The sequence below is a fragment of the Dipodomys merriami genome, unplaced genomic scaffold (assembly GCF_024711535.1).
Source record: "Dipodomys merriami isolate MVZ:Mamm:240054 unplaced genomic scaffold, mDipMer1.0.p SCAF_142, whole genome shotgun sequence".
Lineage (NCBI taxonomy): Eukaryota > Metazoa > Chordata > Mammalia > Rodentia > Heteromyidae > Dipodomys > Dipodomys merriami.
The window spans coordinates 1,335,029-1,361,355 of NW_027202738.1; the positions used below are offsets into that span (position 1 = coordinate 1,335,029).

The following is a 26,327-nucleotide window of genomic DNA, read 5'->3' on the forward strand; positions in this document are numbered from 1 at the left end:
TTGTTGGTCGTGAGGCCTGGGTGCTGTCCCTGAGCTCTGCGGCTCAAGGCCAGTGCCCTACTGTTCGAGACACAGGGCCACTTCAGAGTCTCACGGACTTTCCTGCCCGGGCTGGCTTTGAACTGCGATCCTCGGATCTCAGCCTCCTCAGTAGCCAGAATTACAGGCGTGAGCCACCGGCGCCCGGCTTCCTTGAGCTTCTTCAGCTCAAGGCTAGCGCTCTACCATCTGAGCCACAGCACCACCTCCAGCCTTTTCTGCTTATGTGGTGCTGAGGAATCGAACCCAGGGCTTCATGTAGGTGAGGTCAGCACTCTACCACTGAGCCACCTTCCCAGCCCTTGACACTTTTTCAAATTGACAAAAATCTCCAATCTGGAGAAAAGTTGCAAGTGTAGTAGAATGCAGATCCGTATGCCCTCCATCAGTTGCTAATATTTTGTTAATATTTCATTAAATTGTTTGATGAAGTAGCATGTCAGCGCTAACTAAATACTGCAGCTGGCCAAAAGCTGGAAGTGAGGGTGTGCTAGAGGGCTAGCCTTTTGGGCTTCTGGTCTTCAGCACACACACACACACACACACACACACATATACACACCCCAGACCTGTTATGATATTGCATATATGAGTAACCCCCAATCACTGAACCTTTAAGTTATTTCCAGTTGTGAAGATATCTGTAACGAAGTTCTGCTTAGGACATTGTCCAGCCCTTCTCTCCCTTTCCTCAACAAAGCTCCAGGAGAGACACAGGTGGAGGAAAGGGTGGCTGGGGTCCAATCTCCTTCCTGGAGATGAAATGCACCCAGGGAGGGCTGGGAAGGTGGCTCAGTGGTAGAGCGCTTGCCTTGCATGCATGAGGCCCTGGGTTTGATTCCTCAGCACCACATAAGCAAAAAAAAAAAAAAAAAAAAAAAAAAGCCAGAAGTGGCGCTATGACTCAAGTGGTAGAGCGCTAGCCTTGAGCTGAAGAGCTGAGGGACAGCGCCCAGGCCTAGAGTTCAGGCCCCACGACCGGACACCCCCCCCCAAAAAAAAAGAATTGCACCCAGGGAACGTTCCAGTAAGACCCTCCCTCCACAGGCAGGCTCTGCTGTCCATCCGGCATCCCTGAGATACGAGGAGCCCCCATCACCAGAGCACTGAACTAGGCCCGGGCTGCAGGGACTAATACGAACCACGTTGTTATAAAGGTGAGGTTCCTGTTTTGATAAGGAACCTGCCTGTGTCCGGCTTCTTGTACTAAGTGAAAGTTCCAGTTCTCTGTCCCCTTCCAGCCCTCTCGCCACTTCTGCTCACGCTGTGTCCCCCCACCCCCATTCATGCATATGTCTTCACCCGCCACCTCCACTCTACCCCCCCCAATGTTGCAGCTTAGTGCCGGGGGGGGGGGGGTCTGGCATAACGCAGGTGGCCCAGCCTGGGTGTGGTAGAAGGTATTGAATGGGTTCCACTCAGATCTGGGTGCAGTGCCATCTCTGCCATTTCACAATTTAACTTGACTGGTTTGGGGTTCACTCCTAAGAAGCTGATATCCTCAGGATCCCAGGGCATGGCAATCACTCATGATCCAAGACTCTGGGAGGCTAAAGCAGGAGGATCATGAGTTCAAGGCCAGCCTGAGCTACATAGCAAGACCCTGTCTCTCCCTCACCTCCCCCAATCATGTGTGATGCTATACACTGCTGTTCACTCAATGGGATGTGGGGAGTCCTTTTCCCTACTGCCCCCCCCAAATATAGCTCCCCTTTGCTGCTCATTGTGCTAGCTAGACATATCCTGTGATTGAGTTCTGCTGGCAGCTGTACTTTCCAAATACAACCAAGACCTTGGCATCCAGCTAGGCACCAGTAGCTCATGCCTTCTTCCTAGCTACTCAGGAGGCTGAGTTCTGAGGATCACGGTTAGAAGCCAGCCTGAGCATGAAAGTCTGTGAGACTCTTATCTCCAGTCAGCAGCAGAGGTGTGGCTCAATTAGTCTGGGGCATAAAAGCTCAGCAACAGCTCCCAGTCTCTGAGTTCAAGCTTCAGTACTGACACAAGAGGAAAAAAAAAAGAAAAGATCTTGGCATCTCATTGGCTTTTCCTGGAATAGGGTTTGATGTGTCTCCCACGGAAAGAACTCTGTCTCCTCTGGGGTAGCTGGGGGGAGGGGACCCATGACTGTGCTAGAAGCAGAAGTGGCCCACGAAGTCACTGCCACAACCAGCCAGACAAGGTCACAGAACTTCCTTTCTGCCCTGGGACCCCTGAGGGGCCTCAAGCATGCCCCAAGACTGCCAAGTGCTAAGCAAGCAGGAATTCAGCTGGAGAGGCTCCAGGCTACACAAACACATACAAACATCCAAGCAGTCTTTCCACATGGCCCAGCCCCCATCTGATTAGCACAGGAAGGACCTGAGACCTGGCTACTCAAGCTAAGCCCCTCCCAAGTCCGTGACCCTCTGAAAGGAAAGATGTTTGGTCCCTTAGGCCTTTAATGTGGTAGATGGCTTGCAACGCAGCCGTAGCTAACCCATGACTAAGCAGGGTGACAGGAGGCTGGAAACCCAGCCACTAGAGAGCCAGAGACAGGAGGATGGTGGCTTCCAGGACAGATCCTCTGCCTTAAAAACGTATTATAAACCCAAGGGGCTGGAGCTATGGCTGGGATAGAGGCCTTTCTGTCACTGAAGTACAAGGCCTTGGTCCCACCCTCTGACGTGAGCTGGCTTCGTCTATGGTGGCAAAAGCCTTCCCAGCCTGAAAAAAACAACTCTAACTCAGAGTGTCGCCCACCAGAGCGCCATGACCAGAAGCTGCCTTCCTGGCCACAGTGTCCCCCTGTCCTGTTCCGGGGGGTCTTGGCCCTCTGAGCGTGCTCATCCCCCCTCCTTCATTAGACCCCAGTCCTGGGACGTGGAGAGGTAGGGGCTGCCGGCCCCACTGACCTTGTGGCAAGCCCCTGGCCGGACCTCGGAACTGCAGAGTCAGGGCCGAGCCAAGGGGAGGAGGACTTTGACTCCAAACTCAGCGGATTTGGAGCACTTCCCCAGGCAGCATGTGACAGGGTCAGAGGGCAGCTGACCCCAGAGCTGGCCTGGCCATTCCTATATGTGGATCTAGCTGTGGGTGCCCCAGTGCTGGGCCTGGGCAGTGCTGAGGGAGCCATTCCCATGGGGGAAGGGGAACACAGTGACACAGGTGGCATCTTGCACTCTGTGTTAGTCCTGAGCTGGGGCTCCCACGATGCCATCACACACCCCTCTCTCCCTCACTCCCCTCACGAAGGCGGCACATGATCACAGGCACCTCAGCTTCTGCTGGAAGGCTGAAGGCTCTCGGGACTGTGTCTTTAAGGAGGGGCGTGGCTACGCTCAGGGGCGTGTCCGGGGGCGTGTCCGACATTGGGCGTGTCCGGGCGGGGCGAGAGCGGCGGGTTCGCGAGCCGCGGAGCCGCGGGGAGCAGCGGCGGGGCGGGGCGGGCGTGCTGGCGGATCCGCGGCCCCGGAAGGTCGCGCCATCGGCGGGGACCAAGGAAGGGAGGCCGCGAGGCCCGGCGGGTGGAGGCTCGGAGTTGGCAGATCCGGCGCTGGTCCGAGGTAAGAGGGAGGCTTCGCTCCCCCACCCCTGCGCCGCCGGCCTGGGACCCAACTTCAGCTCCTCAGCCGGGTCCCGACGGGGGAGCGCGCGGACGGGGCCGCAGGTCCGCGCCCCCCGCACCCCGGGGGTCCCCCTGGCTTCGGATCGGGCCTGCGCCCCTTCCCAGGCGCCTGGCTCGGGCACGTGCACGCTCGCAGGAGGCGCCGCGGACGCCACGGGCGGCCCGTGAGCGGCTGCGGTGCCCATTTCACAGATGAGGCCCCGAGACGCCCAGTGACCTCCCCGAGGCTGCACAGCGCGGAGCGCCCGGGACCCCTGCGCTCCCCCACCGTGAGTGGGGGCCAAGGGACGCTGCACCCCGCCCCCCCCACAGGTGAGAGACGAGCCCTGGTCCCGCCTCTCCCTCGGGGTCCCCCCTCTCCCTCGGGGTCCCCTCCTTCTCCTCCCCTCAGCCGCCAGGACTCAGAAATGTTTGTGCCGAGACTGACCCTAATGCAACAAAATCTTTAAACTGGTTTTTTTCAAGATCTGAGGATCTCTGTTCGAAGCCAGCCTCAGCTCTGAAACTCTTGTCTCCAATTAACCAACAACAACAACAACAACAACAACAAAAGCCAGGAATGGATGTGTGGCTCAAGTGGTAGAGATCCAGTCTTGAGTGGGAAAAGCTCAGGACAGCAATCAGGCCCTGAGTTCAAACCCCAGGACCGGCGCCAAAAACAAAGTCCATAGATCATGTGGAAAACCAAAAAGAAAAAAGAAATGAAGTTGGGCAGAGTTTTTCCAGGCGGCGTGTGTGTGTGTGGGGGGGGGGGGGCGGGGCTTGAACTCAGGGCCTAGGCACTGTCCCTGAGCTCTTTTGCTCAAGGCCAGCACTCCACCACTTGAGCCACAGCTCCACTTCTAGCTGTTAGGAAAATGGAGGAGAAAGAAAGGAAACAGGCTGGACTCAGTCTTCCACAGGCGGGACTGTTGGTTGAGAAAGCAGCAGGGGACACAGACTGTAGGTAGTGCTGGGACAGGAGCTGGGTTTTATGAGGTCTGAGCAAGGAGGCAGAGGCTAATAAAAAAGCCAGTAGGTCTAGGGAGGATGGAATGCTTACAGCCAGGCTTAGAGAGATTGCTCTGCTGGAGTCCAGCAGTCTTCACTTATCTTTGGTGGCTTTTTCTGGTATCTGTTTGCACCTGGGAAACAGGGTGGGAGTTGAGCCTTCTTAGTATCTTTGAATACATAGAAAGAATGGACCAAGAGGGGTAAAGGTCTTTGGATTCATAAAAAGAATGGGCCAAGAGGGGAGCAACAGGGAGTGAGGAGAAGAAAGATTCCCATCACTGGCTTCTTTGGTGGTTTAGTGGCGATGAGAGTCCCACCCACTTTCCTGCTTGCTGGGGCTGCCTTTAGATCTCAGCCTCCTGAGTAGCTAAGAATATAGGCGTCAGCCACCGGTGCACAGCACAGTTGACTTTCTTTAAAGAAGAAATGGAACCCCCTTTTGTGCTGAGGGAAGTGGCAGACGTTGGATCCCAGTTCTGGTCCCAGGCTCGGTGGCCTTGAGCAATTCACCAACTTCCTTATTCACCAACTTATTATTCACCAGCTTTCCTCACCAGAGGAGCAGTTGTTGGCTATGTGGCCTTCTGGCTGTGTGACCATGGGGTAGGTTGCCAAACTACCCTTAGTGCTGACCCCTCCTCCATAAAAGCTGCAGGAGCAGCTTTGCTCTGAGGGAAGTCAGATGAGGCAGCTGAGGCCCTGGCCTCTCCGTGCCTCACTTTCCCCAGTTGTAAAGTAGGAGTGCTGGGATTAAATGAGATTCCTGGTGGACTTGTTGAGCGTGCACGGAGACAGTGGTTTAGCAACCTCTCCCAGGTTCAGGCTGGAGGCCTGTGGGCCAGGTGTACTATTCAGTGTACTGCTGAGCTCTTTCCGGGACTCCACCCTCGCCACAGGCTACATGACGAGGCAGTGGCCCAGACGCTCTCTCTGCTGGCCCTAGAGATGCACATGCCTGGTGTTTTTGCTTCTGTGATGATACTGGGGCTTGGGCACTCTTTAGCTCAGGGCTGACACCCTACCACTTGAGCCGCAGCTCCATTTCTGGCATTTTGCTGGTGAGCTGGCGATAAGAATCTCACAACTGTCCTGCCCCAGCTGGCTCCACACAGATCCTCCCATGTCAGCCTCCTAAGTCGCTGGGATTGCAGGCGTGAGCGATCGGCACCCAGCTAGAGACACGTGGAGGGGGTTGAGGATGGGGGTGACACCACCTGCCCACCCCATACACCGGCCCTGGTCCTCTGAGGGAAGGGATGCCCTGGTGATGTGGGCTTCTACATCCGGTCCTTTGGTGGGGGAGGAGGGACTTTCCATCTTGGAAATGACCTTTCTGAGTCCTGGGACTCACAGTGACACTGTCCCCTTGTCCGGCCTTACCCTAGAGCTACAGCTGCCTGGCCCGTGAAAGGAAAGCCCGGGGTGAGGGTCAGGCCCCGGGGCCGATGGCTAGCAGATGGCTGGACCCGCTGGTGATGAAGGCAGCATCTGGGACAGGAGACCTGTCAACAAGCGTCCACATTGGTTCCCAGTTTCCAGGCTCAGGTGTGAACCAGACCCCCATGGCAGACGTGAGTATCCAGGGTGAATCTGTGCAATGGACAACTGTGTGTTTAGCATGGACGAAAGTGCCTGTCTTTGTGACACCGACAAAGACAGAGGGCTCGCCCAGGCTCCAGGGTAGGTAGGGTGCTCTGGCCCCATGGGAGGAGCATGGGGAGATTGGAGGTAGGAGCGTGCCCTCAGGCTCCGTAGGGGGCAGAGGACACAGCAGATCCTGGGTCCCCGGGATTTCTTGGCATCCTCCCCTCCCCCCACACCACAGCCCCCAGCGTGAGCCCAGGGTTTCCCAGCCGTACCTCCTCTGGCAGAGATCATGAATCTAAGCGCGGGGTAACAAGTGGCCGCTTGCTGCCCTTTGAGCCATTTCACAGAAGGGGAAGTGGTTTGTGGTTATGTGGTGCTGCCTCTTGGGGCAGGGAAACTGGGGTGGTCCCTGGCTTTGTGCTGGGTCTGTCCGGGTTCCTGAGCATTGAGGTGGCATGGTGCTGGGCTCCCCACATTCTTCCCAGTCCTATCTGGTCTTATGAGGACATGGGGACTCGGAGGGTCGGGAGGTGAAGCTGGCCAATGGGGGGGGTTGGTAGCAGAGCCAGAGTCCTGGAATGTTTCTGAGCACCTACTACGTGCAGGCAAGCGCCTGCTGTGTGCGCGAACGGTGCCGAGGCACCAGGATGCGCTTTCAAAGCAACTCAAGAAATGACTCCTCCCCGCAGTGTCGCGCTGTGTGCACGCTGAACGTGTCTGAGCGCTGCGGGTTCATCCGGACCAACCCCGACTGCCGCACGGAGGGCGGCTACCTGGACTACTTGGAAGGCCTCTTCTGCCACTTCCCTCCAGGCCTCCTCCCTCTGGCTGTCACCCTCCACGTGAGTCCCAGCTTCGGGCCCTGGGGCTGAGGAGGCCAGGGACCCCCCCCCCCCATCCACCCACCATGGGAAATAACTCACCCCTGTGGGCCCTCCCAGGTGCTCTGGCTTCTCTACCTGTTCCTCATCCTGGGAGTGACGGCGGCGAAGTTGTGAGTTTCGGCTCTGCGCGCATTCTAATCGGGCTTAGCCATGGGAAAGGGAAATCCCAAGAGGCCAGCATCTGGCGGGGGGGGGGGGGGGGGGGGCGGGGGGGCGCTTTGGGTTCCAGCATGGGGGGGTGGGGGGGGACGAAGCTGTCCTTCACGGTCAGCTGACCCTGGGCTTCCCTCCCTAGTTTCTGTCCTAACCTGTCGGCCATTTCCACCACCCTCAAGCTGTCCCACAACGTGGCAGTATCCTTCTTCCCCGTGTGGTCCAGGGTTCCAACGCCCTCGTGGAGGAAGGGGGGGGGGGGCAAAGGGCATGGGAGGGCACGGGAGGGGACGGCCTGGCACAGAGCCTCCTTGACGCAGCCCCCCATGGTGTCACTTTCCTGGCGTTCGGGAATGGCGCCCCCGATGTCTTCAGTGCCCTGGTGGCCTTCGCAGACCCGCGCACTGCCAGCCTGGCCATCGGCGCTCTCTTTGGTGAGTGTGGCCACGGCACGGGGGTGGGGTGGGCGCAGAGGGGCGGCTGAGCCCCAGCCCACCGTGCCCTGTCGCCCTGCAGGTGCAGGGGTGCTGGTCACCACCGTGGTGGCCGGGGGTATCACCATCCTGCGCCCCTTCACGGCCGCGTCCAGGCCGTTCCTCAGGGACATCACCTTCTACATGGCGGCCGTGTTCCTGACCTTCACTGCGCTGTACCACGGCAGGGTCACGCTGCTGTGGGCCCTGGGTGAGCAGCGGGGCTGGCCCCCCCCCCCCCCCGCAAGGTTTCTGGGGGAGGGGGAGGCGCTCTGATTGGCTGTGAGTGACGGAGACCCCACCCCGCTCCGGGAGGGGCGGGGCAAGCCAGGCTCAGGTAACCAAGGGGAAGGCGGAGATGGGGGCCATTTCCCAGATCCATCATTTTCTCTTACTGGTACTAGGACTTGAATTCAGGGCCTGCACTTGCTAGGCAGGCGCTCTATAGCTGAGCCACACCCCTTGCCTTATCATTTCTTCTTCTTTCTTTCCTTTTTGTTTTTGTCGGTCCTGGGGCTTGAACTTGGGGCCTTCCTGGACACTGTCCTTGAGCTCTTTTGCTCAAGGCTAGTGCACTCTACCACTTTGAGCCACAGAGCCACTTCCAGTTTTCTGGTGGTTAATTGGAGAAGAACATCTCAAGGACTTTTCTTCCTGGGCTGGCTTTGAACCTCAATCCTCAGATCTCAGCCTCCTGAGTAGCTAGGATTATAGATATGAGCCACCGGTGTCCAGCCTAATTGATTGATTTCTTCCTTCCTTCCTTCCTTTCTCCCTCCCTCCCTCCCTCCCTCCTTGCCTCCCTTCCGTCCATCAGTCCTTCCTTCCTTCCTTCCTTCCTTCCTTCCTTCCTTCCTTCCTTCCTCCCTCCCTCCCTCCCTCCTTGCCTCCCTTCCGTCCATCAGTCCTTCCTTTCTTCCTTCCTTCCTTCCTTCCTTCCTCCCTTCCTCCCTCCCTTCCTTCCTTCCTTCCTTCCTTCCTTCCTTTCTTCCTTTCTTCCTTTCTTTCTATGTGTGTATGCCAATACTGGGGCTTTAACTCAGAGCCTGGGCACTGTCCTTGAGTTTTTTTGTTCGAGGCTAGTGCTCTAACCATTTGAGTCATAGCTCTACTTCCAACTTTTTTGATGGTTCATTGGAGATAAGAGTCTTATAGAACTTCCTGTCTGGGCTGTTTTTTGTTTGTTTGTTTGTTTTTTGTCGGTCGTGGGGCTTGAACTCTGGGTCTGAGTGCTATCCCTGTACTCTTCAGCTCAAGGCTAGCACTCTACCACTTGAGCTACAATGTCACTTCTGGTTTTCTGGTGGTTTATTGGAGATAAGAGTTTCACAGACTTTGTTGCCCAGGCTGACTTTGAACCACGACCCTCAGATCTCAGCCTCCTGAGTAGCTAGGTTTATAGGCTGTTTGTTTTTTGTCGGTCGTGGGGCTTGAACTCTGGGTCTGAGTGCTATCCCTGTACTCTTCAGCTCAAGGCTAGCACTCTACCACTTGAGCTACAGTGTCACTTCTGGTTTTCTGGTGGTTTATTGGAGATAAGAGTTTCACAGACTTTGTTGCCCAGGCTGACTTTGAACCACAACCCTCAGATCTCAGCCTCCTGAGTAGCTAGGTTTATAGGCATGAGCCACCGGCGCCTGGCCTGGGCTGGTTTTGAACTATGATCCTCAGATCTCAGCCTCGTGAATAGCTAGGATTACAGGCGTGAGCCACTGGGCTTGATTTTAACAGTGCCACCTCTGCCTGCAGGAGCCTGGCTACAAACATAGTCCGCTAACTGGCTGCCAGCACAGAGGTTCCAGGCCTGCCAGGGACAGGGCACCACAGGGAAGAAAGCCACCAGAGCCAAACCCTCCCTATTCTCTCCTGTGCTCTGACGCTTGGGGTGAACTCCTCTCAGCCCTTGAGTGGAAGTGTGGAGATTGCTGGGTACCAGCCTCTCCTCCGCGATGTCTGCATCCTGAGGTAGCAGAAAGGGGAGATGGCCAAGAAAGGCAGGAAGGAGGGGAGAGCGTACAGGAGAGGGTCGCTCACCTGCTCAGATGACACTGGGCAGACCCCATGAAGGCCCACGGGCCACAGGGTCAGTGATAGCCGGCCCCTCTCCACAGGCTACCTGGGCCTCTACGTGTTCTACGTGCTCACTGTGATCCTCTGCACCTGGATTTATCAACGGCAGCGGAGAAGGTCCCTGGTCTACTCCATGCCAGGAACTCCCGGTAAGAGAGGACACGGGGACCGGGTGTCTCCCTGCCTGGCACCGCTGTCGCCTGTCCCCTAGGCCATTGTGCTCCCTGCCGAGTTCTTCTCTTCCTGCGTTTTCTAGTGTTCTCCCCGCACCATGGCCCGGCCTCTGGTCCTGACCCCCATCTCTGTCCACCCGTCAGGGCCAGCTTGCTTAGAACTGTCTATGACTAGACACTAGTAGCGCCCACCTGTAATCCTTGCCACTCACAAGGCTGAGAATCTGAGCAGGATCAAGGTTTGAAGCCAGTCTGGGGTAGGAAAATCCATGGGGCTCTCATCTCCAAGGAACCAGTAAAGGGCCAGAAGTGGAGGTGTGGCTCAAGTGGTAGAGCGCCAGTCTTCAGCAAAAATGCCAAGTGAGAGCATGAAGCTCTGAGTTTGAGCCTCACTACCAACAGGAAGGAGGGAAGAAGAGAGGGAGGGAAAGAAGGAGGAAGGGAGGGAGGCAGGCAGACAGGAAGGAAAGGAAGGAGGAAGCCATTCAGCAGCCTCACTGATCGGGGATGATCTTGAGCACGCGCAGAGGTTGCTGAGAAATCTAGAGCAGCTCAGGGCAGAGCAGGCGCCCAGCCTGTGTGAAGCCCTGGGCTCCATCCCCAGCAGAGGGGGGAGTCCCCTAGTCCCAGGAGGTCGTGGGCTCTGGGGCTGGGGGTCATTGCTGCCCGCTTCCTGCAGAACTGTCAGATTCAGAGGATGATCGGGTGTCATCCAACACCAACAGTTACGACTATGGTGAGTTCAGCTGGGGGTGGAGAAGAGGGGGGGAATGGGAACACCCCTGGTCCACAAGATGGTGCTCCAAACCTGCCCCACCTGGGCTGAGCCGTCGCTGGAGGTGGGGGGGCAGGGTCCCTCGAAGATGGGGCCAGTCACAGCCACCTGCTCCGCCCGGCACAGGTGAAGAGTACCGGCCGCTGTTCACGTACCAGAATAGCACGGCCCAGGTCCTGGCGGAGGCCCTGAGCCCGCTGGACTCTCAGAAGTGGAGAAACCAGTCAGTGTCCTGGAGACTGCTCAAGGTGCTCAAGGTACGGGGTGGGGAGCCAGGCTCTGGCTTTGTGACTGCACAGTGGCCCCGGGCTGCAACTCAGCCTGCGGGCACAGGGGCGTCCAGAGGATGCCGGCGACATCATCTTCACTTTGATCCCGGGCAGTAAGAGAATAGGAGTGCACAACCCCTCCCAGCACCTCCTTCCGCCTCCTCCCTGAACCCTCCTCCCGCACTGACACAGCTGCCCGTGGAGGTCCTCCTGCTCCTCACCGTGCCCGTAGTCGACCCGGACAGAGATGACCGGAACTGGAAACGGCCCCTCAACTGTCTGCAGCTGGTCATCAGCCCCCTGGTCCTGGTCCTGACCCTGCAGTCCGGAGCCTGTGAGTCCCGCCACCCCAGCCCTCCCAGGCCCTCCCCGTCCCCAGCCCTCCTCTTCACAGAAGCTGGGTAGAGAGCAAGCATTTCTTGTGTGCAGGAAGCAAAAAGAAAAAAAAAAAAAAAGCAAGCAAGAAAGGAAAGAAAAATGTTGAGATTCCATATCAAATTCTAGATTTGGGCCGGGCATGGTAGCTCACGCCTGTCATCCTAGCTACCCAGGAGGCTGAGATCTGAGGATGAAGGTTCACAGCCAGCCAGGGCAGGGAAGTCCGTGAGACTTTTATCACCAATGAACCACCAGAAAACAGGAAGCGGCGCTGTGGCTCAAGTGGTAGAGCGCTCACCTTGAGCTGAAGAGCTGAGGGACAGCGCCCAGGCCGAGTTCAAGCCCCAAGACCGACAAAAAAAAAAAAAATCTAGATATGGCATCTCAAGATCCAGGATACATTCTAGAAGGTGTCGGCCTGATTCCCGGGGACCACTCTGATTCTCAGGGGGTCCTTTGATTCCTGGGGGCCTATGGACACATACGCAGCCCACATCCTCTCTGGCCTTCCCTGCCCTGCGGGGACCAGCTGGGCTCGTGTCACCTGACCAGGTGATTTCCTGTCCCCACTGCACTGGACTGGGAGGGCCGGCTTCTCCCTTCCGCCTCGTGGTGACGGAGGAGACGCCCTCTGTGCTCAGGCCTCTCACTCCTGCCATTCAGGGTTTTCCGTACTGTCTCCCTGGAGGCTTTCCTGATGCTCCTCTCTGTCATCTGGGCAGGGACAGCAAGCCAGGGTGGGAGTTAGTGCCTGGAGGAAATGAAATCAGGGCCAAACTGCCTGAGCCTGGCCCCGGTTTTTCTTTTTCTCTTTGTCAGTCGTGGGACTTGAACTCAGGGCCTGGGCACTGTCCCTGAGCTTTCCTACTAAAGGCTAGCACTGTACTACTTTGAGCCACAGCTCTACTTCCCACTTTTGAGTGGTTAATTGGAGATAAATCTCATAGGTACTTTTGTGTTAGCTTTGAACCACTGTCCTCAGATCTCAGCTTCCTGAGTAGCTAGGATTACAGGTGTGAGCACTGGAGCCCAACATTTTTTTTTTTTTTTTCTGATCCAGTGTCTTGTTATGTAGCCCAGGCTTGCCTGGGACTTGTGGTCTTCCTGCATCAGTCTCCTGAGTGCTGGGTGACAGGCGTGTGTCGCCAGGCCTGGATGATATTTTTCTTAGCTCTTTAAAAGAAATTATTTTAAAGGGGGAGGAACAGAAAAGGCACAATGCCTCTGTGGCTCTGATTGCATAAAATAGTATTTATTGAAATAAAAAAAAAAAAAGGAAGCTGCTTTACCTCCATTAGCAGGACATTGGCTTCGTTTCTAAAACGAACTCGGGGTTGTCCATTGATCTCAGAATTGCCCCTGGAAGCCAGCCACCTGCTGGGTGCTGCGTACAGGGTGTGAATCCAGCCCCTCTGTGCTCACAGAGGTGACAGCCTGAGAGCCAGACCCCAGGAAGGACAAGAGGAAGGGCTCAAAGCATGGATCTGGGCCTTGGAGACGTTTATTGCCTTTGGTGCTGAAAAGCGTAGTAGGCTCAGAATTCTAGAATGTTCTTCCCAGCAGTAGGCTTTCAGTGTTTTGAGACCTGTAGAATCTTTGTAGCTTGTCCAGAGGTTGGTTTGTGGAGTGGCATGGCAAGAGCTCAGGAGCTGGCCTGGTTGTCAGTGGGCAAGGTTGGTTTGATCAGCACCTTCATCCCACTGAGAGTTCATCCATTGGTGATGCCTGGCTGGAGGGAGCTTCCTGAAGCTCATTGGACAGAGGCATCATGGTTGATTGGTGATGTCTGCCATGAAGGTGTGTGTGTGTGTGTGTGTGTGTGTGTGTGTGTGTGTGTGTGTGTGTGTGTGTGTGTGTGTGTGTGTGTGTGTGTGTGTGTGTGTGTGTGTGTGTAAAGGTAGTGTTAGCTATTTCCTGTTTCTGTGCCTATCTTTTCTTTCTAGTTTCTCTGCCCTCCTCCCTGTTAGCCATTTCCTGTTTCTGTGCCTATCTTTTCTTTCTAGTTTCTCTGCCCTCCTCCCTGAAATGCCAGCAGGCAGGGCTAGGCATACAGGGAGCTAACCTCATCGCCAAGCAATCCAGGCTCGCTGGGCTTCCCTCTGAGTATTTGCACCAGGCCCGCCCATCTTGCCTGGGGCTCTGGGAGGTGTAAGTAGAGACACCATCTCCTTCTTGTCCCACAGACGCTGTGTATGAGATCGGCGGGCTCGTCCCCATCTGGGCCGTGGTGGTGATTGTGGGCACAGGCTTGGCCACAGTGACCTTCTTTGCCACTTCCAACAGTGAGCCCCCCAGGCTGCACTGGGTGAGGGTCCCAGCTCTGTGGGTTGGGAGAGGGGGTGCGGGGTGGGGGGCTGGGCATAGGTGCCCATGGGCATCTCCAGGAGGCTTGTCAAGGGGTCACTAGCAACCATGGCAAGGGTACCTTCAACTTGGGGATTTGTCCCAAGTTTTGTTTTGGGGGAACTAGCTTCATTTTCTTGAGGTATAATTTACAGACCATGCAGTTCACCTGTTTAAAGCCTACGGTTGAATGGTATCTATCTACTTATCTATTTTTTGCTGCTACTGGGGCTTAAACTTAGGGCTTCACACTTGCTTAACTTGCTTGCTCACAGCTGATGCTCTGCCACTTAAGTCATGCCTCCAGTCCAGCTTTGTTGTTGATGGTGGTGGTGGTGGTTGTGGGGCTTGAACTGAGGGCCTGGGCACTGTCCCTGAGCTCTTTTGCTTAAGGCTAGCACTCTACCACTTTGAGCCATAGCTCCATTTCTGGTTTTTGAGTGGTTCATTGGAGATAAGAGTCTCATGGGGACATTTCTGCCTGGGCTGGCTTCAAACTACAATCCTTAGATCTCAGCTTCCTGAGTAGCTAGGATTAAAGGAGTAAGCCACTAATGCCAGGCTGCTCCCCCCCTGCTCCCCCCAATTTTTTTTAATTTTATTTATTTATTTATTTATTTATTTTTGGTCGGTTGTGGGGCCTGAAAGCTGGGCCTGGGCGCTGTCCCTCAGCTCTTCAGCTGAAGGCTAGCACTCTACCACTTGAGCATCAGCCCCACTTCCGGCTTTTTCTGCTTATGTGGTGCTGAGGAATCGAACCCAGGGCCTCATGCATGTAAGGCAAGCACTCTACCACTGAGCCATCTTCCCAGCCCCCCCAATTTTTTTTTTAAAACAAAACTCTATAAACAAATGCAGCAACCCCTGGGAGGCTGAATTTACAACCATGTGATGAATTTTAGAAAATGGCTCCAGCCAGTGTCCTGGCGAACTTCCAACCTATGACACGGAGCTCACCCTCGAAAACACTCACTCAGTGACCGAGGCAGTGAAAAGGGCTACAGCAAGTGGCCCCCTCATAGTGTACGATGGACAGGTGCCCAGGGGCAGGAGATAGCAAGATTCAGGAGAATCAAGACATGAGCTGAGCTTTTATTGAGCACCTACTGCGTACAAGCACCGACTTTGCACCTGTGAACTCCTGTTACAAATGAGGCGAGGCACGGTTATAGGAGGTTACGGAAGGGCTTGGCAGTGTCCCTGGTGGGGGCCGGCCTTGGTGCTAGGAGGCTTCTGTCCCTCCACAGCTCTTTGCTTTCCTGGGCTTCCTGACCAGCGCCCTGTGGATCAACGCGGCGGCCACGGAGGTGGTGAATGTGCTGCGCTCCCTGGGCGTGGTCTTCCGGCTGAGCAACACGGTGCTGGGCCTCACGCTGCTGGCCTGGGGGAACAGCATTGGAGGTGACTCGAGGCACAGCCAGTGTCGTTGTGGGGTCTGGGCCGCCGGCCGGGCCCCCAGCCCCGTGTGCCTTCCCTCAGGGTGTGCACACGGTCTGCTGTCATTTTGCCCTGCCCCTTTTGCTGGGGCTGTAGGGGAGATGGCGCCAGCTGCCCCTGGATCAGGTCACCCGTCTGAGGTCCCCGGGCCCCAAACTCAGTGCTCCCAGAGCCCGTCACAGTGTCCCCGCCCCCTACCCCGCACACTCCTTTATTGAGCTACAGCAGCCATTTTGGCCAACGGAGGCGGGAGGGGGCGGGGCTTCACTGCTCTCCCTCCCTCCCTCCCTCCCTCTCTCTCTCCCTCCCCCTCCTCCCTCCCTCCCTCCTCTCTCCCCCTCCTCCCTCCTTCCCTCCCTTCCTCCTCTCTCCCTGCACAGATGCGTTTTCGGACTTCACCCTAGCCCGCCAGGGCTACCCTCGGATGGCATTCTCGGCCTGTTTTGGTGGCATCAACTTCAGTATCCTTCCTGGGCCTCCGGGGTCATGGATCCCAGAGCCAGGGGTGTGCTCTTGTGCCCTGCCCCTTGGGGTAGTCTAGAAAGTTCTCTGAGAGGGAGCACCTGGGGCAGGGCTTATGGTTCCTTGAACCTCAGCTCCTGGAAATGGGCCACGGAGAGGACCAGACACCAAGGGCTGGCGGATTCTTTGCAGCTGGTAAGCGCTCAAGATGGCGCTGCCTTTGCCCTGGTTAGCTGCCACGTGGTGAGCCCAGGTGCCCCAGGAAGGAAGGTGCGGCCCTCACGCCTGTAGGGGTGTGTCATGGTGTCAGTGGGTACCCTGCTCTCGGGCAGCACCTGCTCTCTTTGCGATGAGTCACCCCATGTGTGCTGTGCAAAACAGCTGCAGACTGGACACAGCTGGTCAAGTGTGACTCTGCTCCCAACAGACTATAAAGCAGGCTTGGGTGCGGTTTCACCCCGGGGCTGTTTGCACAGCCAGAGATGGTGGCACACCTCTGTAATCCCTGCACTTGGGAGATTTGAGGCAGGGGGAGTTCTAGTTCCAGCTAGACCCCGCCTCCAACAAGAACCAAATGGGGCGGGGTGGTGTGGCCTGTGGAGTGGAGGGCCTTGGAGCCGCTCATCGGGCGGTCCCGGGGGTGCCTGGGCCTCTCGAGGGCCCTCTGTCTTATGGTGGATTGGACTAAAGGGGACAAAGAGGCAAAGTGAGGCCATGGACATGCGCAGTTGCTTCCTGAGCCAGGCTGCAGACATCCTGGTGGGAGTCGGGCTGGGCTGCCTGCTGCAGATCGCCCGGGGCCACACAGAGGTGAAGGTGAGCGCCAGGTGCGGCAATCCCTTTCCACGCGCTTCCCTGCACTCACGAGGGAATTCCAACCACCACCTGCGGTACGCAGGGAGAGACACGGCACAGTGCATTCACTCCCCACGGCCACCCTCACCAGTGACAGCATACAACGTGGAGAACCAGATGCTCAGGCTCCCGGTCGAGAGGCCGAGTTCTGGTCAGTTGCCAGCAGGGCTGGGCCGGCTCTGCAGGCACTCACGCGGGGCCCTTCCTGGCTTTTCCAGTCTCTGATGGCTCCTAGGTCCCTGTGGCTCTTGGCCACTCTGGTCTGGGGTCCATCTTTACACAGCCTTCTTCCCTGTGTCCTCTTCCAGGACCTCTAGTCGCTGGATTGAGGGGCCACCCCATGTTCAGGATGGCCTCAGCTTTAGGCCCTAAATGATACCTACAAAGACATGCTGGGGAGAGCTTGCACTCAGCCTGGGCGCTGTCCCTCAGCTCTTTCACTCAAGGCTGGCGCTCTACCACTTGAGCCACCAGCTCCACTCCCAGCTTTTTGGTAGTTAATCGGAGCTAAATCTCAGGGACTTTTCTTGCCCGGGGTGGTTGTGAATGGCAATCCTTAGATCTCAGCCTCCTGAGTAGCTAGAATTACAGGCGGGAGCCACGGTGCCCAGCCTGCCATCCAGCATCTTGAAAGAGTTGGCCTAAAATAGCCTAGAATAAAAAGATCTAATCCAAAATGCCAGGTACTGAATGGAAGAGAGAGAGGGAGGGAGAGGGTTTTTTGTTTTTGTTTTTGTTTTTGTTTGGTTTTGGGTCCAGTCTTGGGGTCTGAACTCTGGGCCTGGGCGCTGTCCCTCAGCTCTTCAGCTCAAGGCTAGCGCTCTACCACTTGAGCCACAGCACCACTTCTGGCTTTTTTCTTTTTGCTTATGTGGTGCTGAGGAATCGAACCCAGGGCCTCAGGCATGCAAGGCAAGCGCTCTACCACTGAGCCACCTTCCCAGCCCTTGTTTTGTTTTTTTAAAGGAAATTCAAACAGAACTGTGGCCTTTCAGTGCTCACCCAGCTCTGTTCAACTCTTGCTTTGTCCTTCTGTCCATCTAACTGCCATCTCTGCTGTACTCCACGGGACGTGAAAGCTCTAGCAAGCTCACGAGTGCTTGGTAGTTAAAACCTTATCCGGCTGGCTGCATCTAACTGGGTGTAGCAGCAGGGCGGGGCCAGGCCTCTGTGGAAAGTTCTCTTGTACCTGGGTAACTGCAAGGTGGGGCCCCGGGTCCCCTCTGGCCCCGCACGGTGGGCAGCGGTGGACTGCAGCAAGCCAGCGTCTCCCTTTCCCCGCAGCTGGAGCCGGACGGACTGCTGGTATGGGTGCTGGCCGGCGCCCTGGGGCTCAGCCTCGTCCTCTCCCTGCTCTCCGTCCCGCTGCAATGCTTCCAGCTCAGCAAGGGCTACGGCTGCTGCCTGCTCCTCTTCTACAGCAGCTTCCTGGTCGTGGCTCTCCTCACCGAGTTCGGGGTGATTCATCTGAAGGCCGTGTGACCCATGCTGCCTGGAGGTGTGCAGGCCGCACAGACTCCTGGGGTAGCTAGATGGGGTGACCGTGTACCTCGGCTGAGCCCTGGCCGCCAGGGCCCTGGAGACCGGCTCTGCCGGGCATGTGGAGTGATGGCAGAGCCCTCGGCACCCCAGGGCAGCCCTGCCCGGCCCTCCTCGCTGGGCGAAGGGCTGATGTGAGCCACTGAACTGTCCCATATGGAGTGTCCCAGTGGCCACGTTAAGAAACCCAAGATGGAGGTGGAATGAATGGCAACCTGTTATTGAACCCCGGGTGTCCAAAACACTCAGCTGCGCCCCTGCCTCGGGAATGGCCGCCACACGGACAGCGGCTGCGGACCCGGCCCTCCGGACCTGTGCACAGCAGAGCCTACCTGGGAAAGGAGAGGGCCCAGGGCCTTCCCAGGGTGGGTGGCCGGGCCTCGATTTTTAAAGAAGCAGTGTGTTTGCCTTCTGCAGTCAAGGGGTTCTACTGTCCTCCAACCCCCGCAAATAAAAACAGATGCAGTGCTTCAAGTACCCGGGATGCGGCATGCACCACCCCTGGCTCTTGCGTACCTGAGCCGGGTGCTGGCTTGGCCGCCAGCAGGGCTTCTTGGCAAAGCCTGATGGGACCAGGGGTAGGGTAGGCAGGAACGGCTGGGGGCGCCCCCACCCCCAAGTCAAGAGGCAGCAGCCATGCCTACAAAGCAGAGTGCTTTTATTAATATGCCAGAAATCGGACCCAGTGGGTTTCTAGAGTAAGAAATCACAATGTACAAAACCTCGTGGCGTTGCTCCCATGATCTGAGCTGTACAAAATGATTGTCTGCCTGTGTGGAGTAAGGCTGGGGTGGGGGAGGGGAAGCGAGGAGGAAGGGGGGCCCCTGGCGGTGACCCTCACAGCATCTATGCACCCCCGCCCCAGGCCGTGGTGTGGGGCTGTCAGTGGTCATCCCCGGGGGCCCACCGAGCCACAGTGGAGCCAGAGGCCTGAGCTAGGTCCCGTCCTGAGCCCTCCGCACTTAACTTCCTGGGGGACCGTGCTCCCAGGTCTGGGGCAGGTGTGGGCCGGTCAGCACCTCCTGCCTCAGCCCTGCCTTCCCTTCCCTTGGGACCACAGAATGCTCAGTCCAAGGCCGGAGCCCTGGGTTACCGGCTGCCCCTCCTCCTGCTTCCACAATGCCCGTTCCAATGCTCAAAGGCTAAAGGCACCTGCTTGTGCAAACTTCCTTCTCTGCAGAGAACGCTGTGGCCCGGGCTCCGGCCACGCTCCTGTGATGGGGGCAGTGTCGCCCCTGCCAGTCCTGGAGGACCAGTGCTTCTCAATGACAAGGGCTGGGCTTTACAGAGAGCATGAGTCCCCTCCTTCTACCCCCCCCCCCCGGGGTCTGTGCCAGTGTGGCGTGGGGTGGGGGACCGCTCAGGTCCATGGATCAGCTCTGCCCGCTCCTCTACAGCTGTCCCTGGTTCCCCCCCACCCCGCCTACCAGCCCCAGGAACCAGGGGGAAAGCCAGGCTGGCTGGGGTGCCCTCCAGCTCCCCACCCCAGCACATCCCCGGATCCGTGATCAGGACAGCAAGGCTGAAGATGCCATGGCTCTGACCCACACCCCGTTTGGCTGCCACCCCCAGCCTGCTCTGCAGCCGGGCACCGTCCCTACCCCAGCACTGCTGGGGTGCTGGGGAAGGTGGCTGAGACCCTCCCTGGACCTCTCTTGCAGACCCCCACCCCCCGACCCTGGGTGTGCTGGGCCCCTGAGCCCCAAATCCAGGAAGAGCGGCCATCCTGGGTGCCATGAGCGCCAGGACACAGATCCCCAGGACCTGGGTCCCCCAGACACCCTTCTGCTGGAACAGGTTAAGCCGTAAGTGGAGAGAAACATGGTGGAGAAACGCATTGCGGAAGCCGCCGGTCCTGGGCCTCCGGCCTGCTTCCTCCGCAGAGGCCGAGGCCGGGGACTTGGCAGCCGCCAGGGCCTGGGGGGCAGTGGGAGGCAGGATGCAGACTGGCACGCCAGTAGCTGCAGCCCAGCACTGCGGGCTGAGACCTGATGGCAGGTGTCTACCCCTCTGTCCCCAAAGGGCTGCCCTGGGGCCTCGGATTCTCTCATCTAAGTGGTTCTTCCCCGAGGGCCAGGCTAGACACCCGTGCGGGCCGTGGAGCTTGAGGGACGCGTGGGGACTTGAGCCCCAGGCCGCTGCAGCAGGCACGGGGGGGGGGGGGCAGAGGTGGTCCCATCCATTCTTGAGGAGGGGGCTTCTGGATCCACCCCATGGACCCCCAGGCCCAGGCCGACTGCTGGAGTGGAGGAAGACAAGGGGAGAGGACCGCGAGGCGGTGGCGGCGTGCAGCCCTGCCTGCTCTGTCTCTAGGTAAGTCTGCGCCTGTGTGGGCACATGGGCACACGTCATCGGTGCGCCGCGGAACGTAACACTATTGGGTTATTGCATAGAAGAGATGGCTTGGCGGGCGGGGGGGGGGGTGCCTAGGTGACCGTCTGGGAGCGCTGGCGGCTGAGGGGGGGCTGCTGGGCGGCAGGGCCTGCGACCTGGCTGCCGATCTGCTGAAGCGACTCCTGCTCGCGGGCGTGCTCCTCGTACCACTCCTGCACAGAGCGGGGCAGGGCTGAGCCGGGGCCACCCCCACTGGAGCGGCCCTCACCCCCACCGGCCGGCCAGGAATGCCAGGCACAGGACAGCAGGTCCAGGCCGAAGGGGGGGGCGGCGCTCCCTGCGCCCCAATGACCCCCATCTGCCCCCCCCCGCGGCCCCGCTCAGGGTAAGAGATGGAGATGTTCACAACAAACCAGGTTGCCCTGAGTAAGTGAAGGGTCCGCCAGAGACCCAGACACCGGCAGCAGTGTCCCTGCCCCTGCCTCGGGGGACCATGGACCCCTCCCATCGTGCCCATGGGTACCTGGATCTCCTCCTGGTACATCTTCAGGCTCAGGTCACTCTTGGTCCTTGATCTCCGTCCCAGGAACACCAGGGAATTTTGCTATTGGAGAGCGGAGATGGTTAGATACGTTGCCAGGTCCGGCCACCCCAGAGCCTGGGTTCCCCCCCACACAACCCCTCCCCCCCCACACCTGCGAGTGTCACCCACAGGAGCAGGAGGACACAAGGCCAATGCCCACTCCCGTGTCCCACCCTCCTACCTGGTATTTCTCCATCTGCGCCAGGGTCTCGAGCAGCTGTGAGATGTCGGAGGAGGCCCCCCGGCCCTCGCGGTAGAGCTCCAGGACGGCAAGCAGCTCTTCCTTGGAGATCTCTCTCTCCAGGGTGATGCCTCCGTCATCTGCAAGGGGTAACGGGGCGGGCAGCCGCAGAGCCCAGCGACCCTCCCCAAACACACGCCGGCCCAGTGTGCCCCTGCTCTGTGCCCCTTCCTTCCCTGCCCTCATCGGAAGGGCAGAAGAGCAGAGGGGACCCGGGAGGCGCCTCCCACCGAAAGGAAAATGGTCAGATAACACGTGGATGGTCAAGGCAGGAGGCTTCTGAGTACAAGGCCAAGAAAAGAGAAACCCTGGCTCAAAAAACAAAATCAATCAATCAATCTATCCATCCATCCATCTATCTATCTGGTCAGCCTAACACAGGGCCTGTGCAGCTGTTGGTCATTCCCGGCGCTGCGGGTCCAGTGCAGGGAGGGCGGGAGAAGGGCAGTTTGCAGGGCAGCCACCCAAGGCCTCCTCCACATTTTCAGTGATGTGCCAGGCTGACTTTAGAATGAGATCACAAGCATCGGTCTGCTATTAAACATTTGACCATCACGGCAAAGAAGAGATCGGGACGGATAGGCCAGGCAGACAAGCTCAACCGCTAGTGGCTGGCAGCCAGATGGCCAGCTGGACATCCATAGAGAGAGAGAGAGAGAGAGAGAGAGAGAGAGAGAGGGGCTGAGAGCCAGCGGGTCAATGGTGCCAACGCCTGCCAAGGGAGTCCCTGCACAGACCTTCCGAGTCCTGGTTCTTGCGGCTGTAGTTCATGCGGAAGACAAAGGCCTCCAGGATGAAGGCCACAATGATGGTCATCACCACCTGGCCAGCAGGGAAGGAGGGCGTGGGTCAGAGGCGTGGCGGGCCACAAGGGTGCGGGGTGCGTGGCTGGGTAGACCTACCATGGTCACGATGTAAAAGGTCATGAAGTAGAGGCGGCTCCAGTGCGAGGTCTGCGAAGTGACACCTTCCTGGATGGGGGTGGGGAAGCCAGGGAGCATGCGTGGGGGGCAGCGCCAGGCACCGGCACCACGCATCCCCGGCTCCTCCCAGCCCTTCCTGCCCCACCTGGGAGCACAGGGACAGGAGCGGGGCCTCGCCCCACTGAACGTGACCCCTGGCCCCTCTCCAGGTGGCCGAGGGAGCCTGGGCCTCCACAGCTGGGTCTTTGTCTTAAGCAGCAAGGGACTTAGGAGAGTTTAAGAATTGGAAAAGAGGGCTGGGAAGGTGGCTCGGTGGTAGAGTGCTCGCCTAGCATGCTTGAAGCCCTGGGTTCAATTCCTCAGTACCACATACACAGAAAAAGCCAAAGGAGGTGCTGTGGCTTAAGTAGTAGAGTGCTAGCCTTGAGCAAAAGCAGCTCAGGGACAGCGCCCAGGCCCTGAGTTCAAGTCCTAGGACTGGCAAAAAAAATTTTTTTCCTTTGAAAAGAAAACCAGCAATGCTTGTCATATTGCTTCTGTAGGGGCAGAGCGCTGCTGTGGGGGCTGGGCTGGACTCCTGATCCCAGCTCCATGCTTCTTCAGCTTCAGCTCCCTGAGTAGCCGGGATGACGGGGGTTTGCTACCATGCCCATTCTGCCAGGCTCTCAATTTTTCTTTCTTTAGGTGATACTGGGGATTTGAACTTGAAGCCTTGCACTCACTAGGCTCGACCACTTGAGCCACATCTGCAGATCTTTTTGCTGTTGTTATTTTCTGACAGCCAGGACTGCAATCTTCCCACGCTGCTGGGACGACAGACACATTCCGCCACACAGCTTATGGGTTGAGCAGGGGTCTGGCTGGCTTTTTTTTTTTTTTTTTTGGGTCCGGTTGTGGGGCCTGAACTCTGGGCCTGGGCACTGACCCTCAGCTCTTCAGCTCAAGGCTAGCACTCTACCACTTGGGCCACAGCGCCACTTTCGGCTTTTTTCTTTTTGCTTATGTGGTGCTGAGGAATCGAACCCAGGGCCTCAGGCATGCAAGGCAAGCGCTCTACCACTGAGCCATCTTCCCAGCCCCAATGGCTGGCCCTTTTGTTCTGTTCAGGTTGGTCTCAATCCTCCTCAGCTGGGTTTACAGGTGGGAGCCCTCATGCTCAGTCCCTTTCTGTTTTAGTTTCGAGACAGGGCCTGGTTCACACTGTGGCCCAGGCTGCCCTGGCGTCCGCCTCCTCACTGAAGTACCCCCCCCTAACTGCGTCTTCACTCTTCCCTCCGTGCTGGGGTTTGAACTCAGGGCCTCGTGTTTGTCGGGAAGGTCCAAGTCCTCTCTCTCTTCGTGTTTTAGATAGGGTCTCCCACAAGCTGGCCTGAGCCCCCCGATCTTCCTCCCTCTGTCTGTCAGCGGCTGGCACCACAGGCCCGGCCACTGCTCCTCATCTGAACAGCTGCTCTCCAGCTTACAGGGGACGGGTTAAAGCCGCAAAGCCCGCTGGGGCGGGGGCGCCAGGATGAAGGAAGAGGTACAGGGATGAGGTTTCCCCGCAGACCCGTGCTGGGGGAGGAGGGGGAGGAGGGGGAGAGCAACGCCCCCCCCTACACACACACACACACACACACACACACACACACTTACCATGATGATGTACCAGTTGTTGACCACCGTGAGCTCAAACAACGTCACTGCAGAGGGAGAGAGCCCCGGTCAGCCCCGCTCCTGCAGGCCCGGACGAGAGGCCCCTCCATTGCCTGCAAGCCACTTCACGGGGAGTCCCGTGCAATGGCCGGTGCCTCAGCAGCCTGGAAAAGCGCTCCCAGACAGTATGCACACCCGGCCTTGGAGCGCCCCTTCCTCTTGGGTTTAAATCACCCTAGGTTTCACCAGGGAACCCGAGGGCACGCGGGCCTGGGGGCAGCCCTGGCGTGGCTAGGCGCTGTGCCCCTCCAGCTCTGGTTAGAAAAGTGCCAGGCAAAGGGCCTGGCAGCTGGACTCCCGCTGGAGACGGGGTCTCACACATCCCCGCTGTTGACACCCCTGTGGACCACCCCCCCCGCCCCCCAAGACCTGCAGGGCCCAAGCAGCACCGCCAGGCCCGCCCTCGCCACAGCCCTCCACGCACCAAAACTGCTGAGGATGTTGTCGAAGTTGTTGAGATAGTAGTAGCCCTCCTCCACCACGGTCCTGTTGCCCACCGTGTGGTTGAGCCAGCGGTAGGCATCCGCCACTGTACTGGTGCTGCGGATGAGATGAGGGCGTGGAGAAGGGTCAGGCGATGCTGCTGCTGCTGCGCAGACGGCGGGCGGGCAGGCCAGGGCCTAGCAAGGGAGCTGTCCATCCTGGCCCTGTCTTCCTGCTCTTGGCTCTGTCCTGTTCCAGGGGGGCCCTGGGCTCCCCCCCCCCCCGTCACCTAGCACCTCTCTGCAGCTGATAAGGCTTCCCTCTTCTCACTTCCCACCATGGAGGGAGGAGGCGGAGGGGGCAGGGAGTAGCTCCCGGGGGTGGCCTCACACTCAGCCCCGCTTCTCCCCTGCTTTGCCCGGTGCATCCAGGTTTGACCAGGCAACCTTGATTTTGGAGGACATTTTGTTTGCCATTCTCCTATCCCACCCCTCTCTCCCCCCACTTTTTTTTTTTTGGTTGGGTATGGGCTTGAACTCAGGGCCTGGGCACTCTCCCTGAGCTCTTCTGCTCAAGGCTACCTCCCTACCACTTTGAGCCATAGCTCTACTTCCAGTTTCCGGTTGGTTAAAGAGTCTCATGGGAACTTTCCTGCCTGGGCTGGCTTCCAACCATAATCCTCAGATCGCAGCCTCTTGAGTGGTTAGGATTACAGGAGTGAGCCACCGGCACCCAGCTTCCACCCTTCTCTTTTTGAGATGGGGTCTTTCCGTGTGACCTGGGAGCTCTATCGTAGAGCTCCGTGACCCTCCTGCCAGGTGTCTGTCGTCTGTCTGTCTGACCCTTTGAAGCTGTCCAGCGAAGCTTGCAGGTCCTGCCTTCTGGATAGCGGTGGGTGGGAGCTATGGGATTCAGGATACTCAGATTTGGGGACGGGGGGTGGCCAGCAGAGACCTGGACCGTTCTGGGACTCAGATGCCCTCCTTGGAAGGCTGCCCGAGCCCTGGCTCTGCATATGCTGAGGCAGACAGCAAAGCCCAGGGAGCATGGGGCACGCGGAGGCTGAGATGGAGACAAAGCCTGGGGAGCCCGGGGCACGAGGAGGCTGAGATGGAGACAAAGCCTGGGGAGCCCGGGGCACGCGGAGGCTGAGATGGAGGGGAGCGAGCCTGGGGCACGCGGAGGCTGAGATGGAGACAAAGCCCGGGGAGCCCGGGGCACGTGGAGGCTGAGATGGAGATAAAGCCCGGGGAGCCCGGGGCACGCGGAGGCTGAGATGGAGACAAAGCCCGGGGAGCCCGGGGCACGCGGAGGCTGAGATGGAGACAAAGCCTGGGGAGCCCGGGGCACACGGAGGCTGAGATGGAGAGAAAGCCCGGGGAGCCCGGGGCACGTGGAGGCTGAGATGGAGATAAAGCCTGGGGAGCCTGGGGCACACGGAGGCTGAGATGGAGGGGAGCGAGCCCGGGGTACGCGGAGGCTGAGATGGAGACAAAGCCCGGGGAGCCCGGGGAGCCCAGGGCACGTGGCGGCTGAGATGGAGATAAAGCCCGGGGAGCCTGGGGCAGGCGGAGGCTGAGATGGAGGGGAGCGAGCCCGGGGCCCACGCCTGGGCGGGTCCCTGCTGGCCACTCACTTGCAGCAGTTGGGGTAGAGGAGGTCGCAGAAGAATTCCATGCCCACGATGGCGAAGGAGTAGTAGAAGGTGAGCAGTGTGAGGCCGAGGCTGGGGGAAGGTCAGCGTCAGGGGGAGGTGTCCGGGCGGGCGGCTGCGGCCCTGGCCTCAGGCCCCGTGGGACAGGCTTGCCCCCGGCCCTTGACAGGTGACCACTGGTAAGGGGCCTCATGGCTCCACTAGGAACAGATGCCCCTGGACCAGACCTGCCTCTTCCCTGTAAAGGCACCTGCGGGTGACTCCTTCCTTCAGGGGTCAGTGAGCTGACCGCCACCTGCCCTCCCTGCTAGGCCATGGAGAAGTGGCATCTGTGGGCCCGATCCAGTCCTGGAAGCCACTGAACCCCAGATCCAGTCCTTCTGATGATCCCCTTCACCCTGGCTACCGCCCCATCCGGCCCCTATGGGTGCAGGCCT

At 58.5% G+C, this 26,327-nt stretch overlaps 2 protein-coding genes across 4 annotated transcripts in view; one reads left to right on the top strand and one right to left on the bottom strand.

Annotated features, from left to right (window-relative positions):
* The first annotated feature begins 3,469 nt into the window (after positions 1-3,469).
* Slc8b1 (solute carrier family 8 member B1) lies at positions 3,470-18,511 on the top strand. Its single transcript, XM_070021430.1, has 17 exons — positions 3,470-3,584; positions 3,839-3,958; positions 6,025-6,210; positions 6,916-7,068; positions 7,168-7,220; positions 7,406-7,463; positions 7,568-7,697; positions 7,780-7,947; positions 9,848-9,955; positions 10,659-10,715; positions 10,881-11,011; positions 11,216-11,357; positions 13,585-13,706; positions 14,992-15,145; positions 15,562-15,642; positions 16,395-16,459; positions 17,783-18,511. The coding sequence occupies exons 3-17, from the start codon at positions 6,085-6,087 to the stop codon at positions 17,978-17,980; spliced, it is 1,746 nt and encodes a 581-aa protein (XP_069877531.1). The 5' UTR covers positions 3,470-3,584; positions 3,839-3,958; positions 6,025-6,084; the 3' UTR covers positions 17,981-18,511.
* Positions 18,512-18,678: 167 nt separating this feature from the next.
* Tpcn1 (two pore segment channel 1) overlaps positions 18,679-26,327 on the bottom strand; it is a 44,341-nt gene continuing 36,692 nt past the window's right edge. For 2 of the 3 annotated variants that reach the window (XM_070021432.1, XM_070021431.1), the window contains exons 21-28: positions 25,873-25,962; positions 24,238-24,353; positions 23,754-23,800; positions 22,098-22,166; positions 21,933-22,017; positions 21,136-21,275; positions 20,895-20,975; positions 18,679-20,583 (exon numbers count right to left, since the gene is read on the bottom strand). In XM_070021432.1, coding sequence (XP_069877533.1) covers positions 20,464-20,583; positions 20,895-20,975; positions 21,136-21,275; positions 21,933-22,017; positions 22,098-22,166; positions 23,754-23,800; positions 24,238-24,353; positions 25,873-25,962 — 748 coding nt within the window. In that variant the 3' untranslated portion in view covers positions 18,679-20,463. Of the gene's footprint in view, positions 20,584-20,894; positions 20,976-21,135; positions 21,276-21,932; positions 22,018-22,097; positions 22,167-23,753; positions 23,801-24,237; positions 24,354-24,380; positions 25,139-25,872; positions 25,963-26,327 lie in introns of those variants that run through there. The other variant, XM_070021433.1, reaches the window with a different exon arrangement.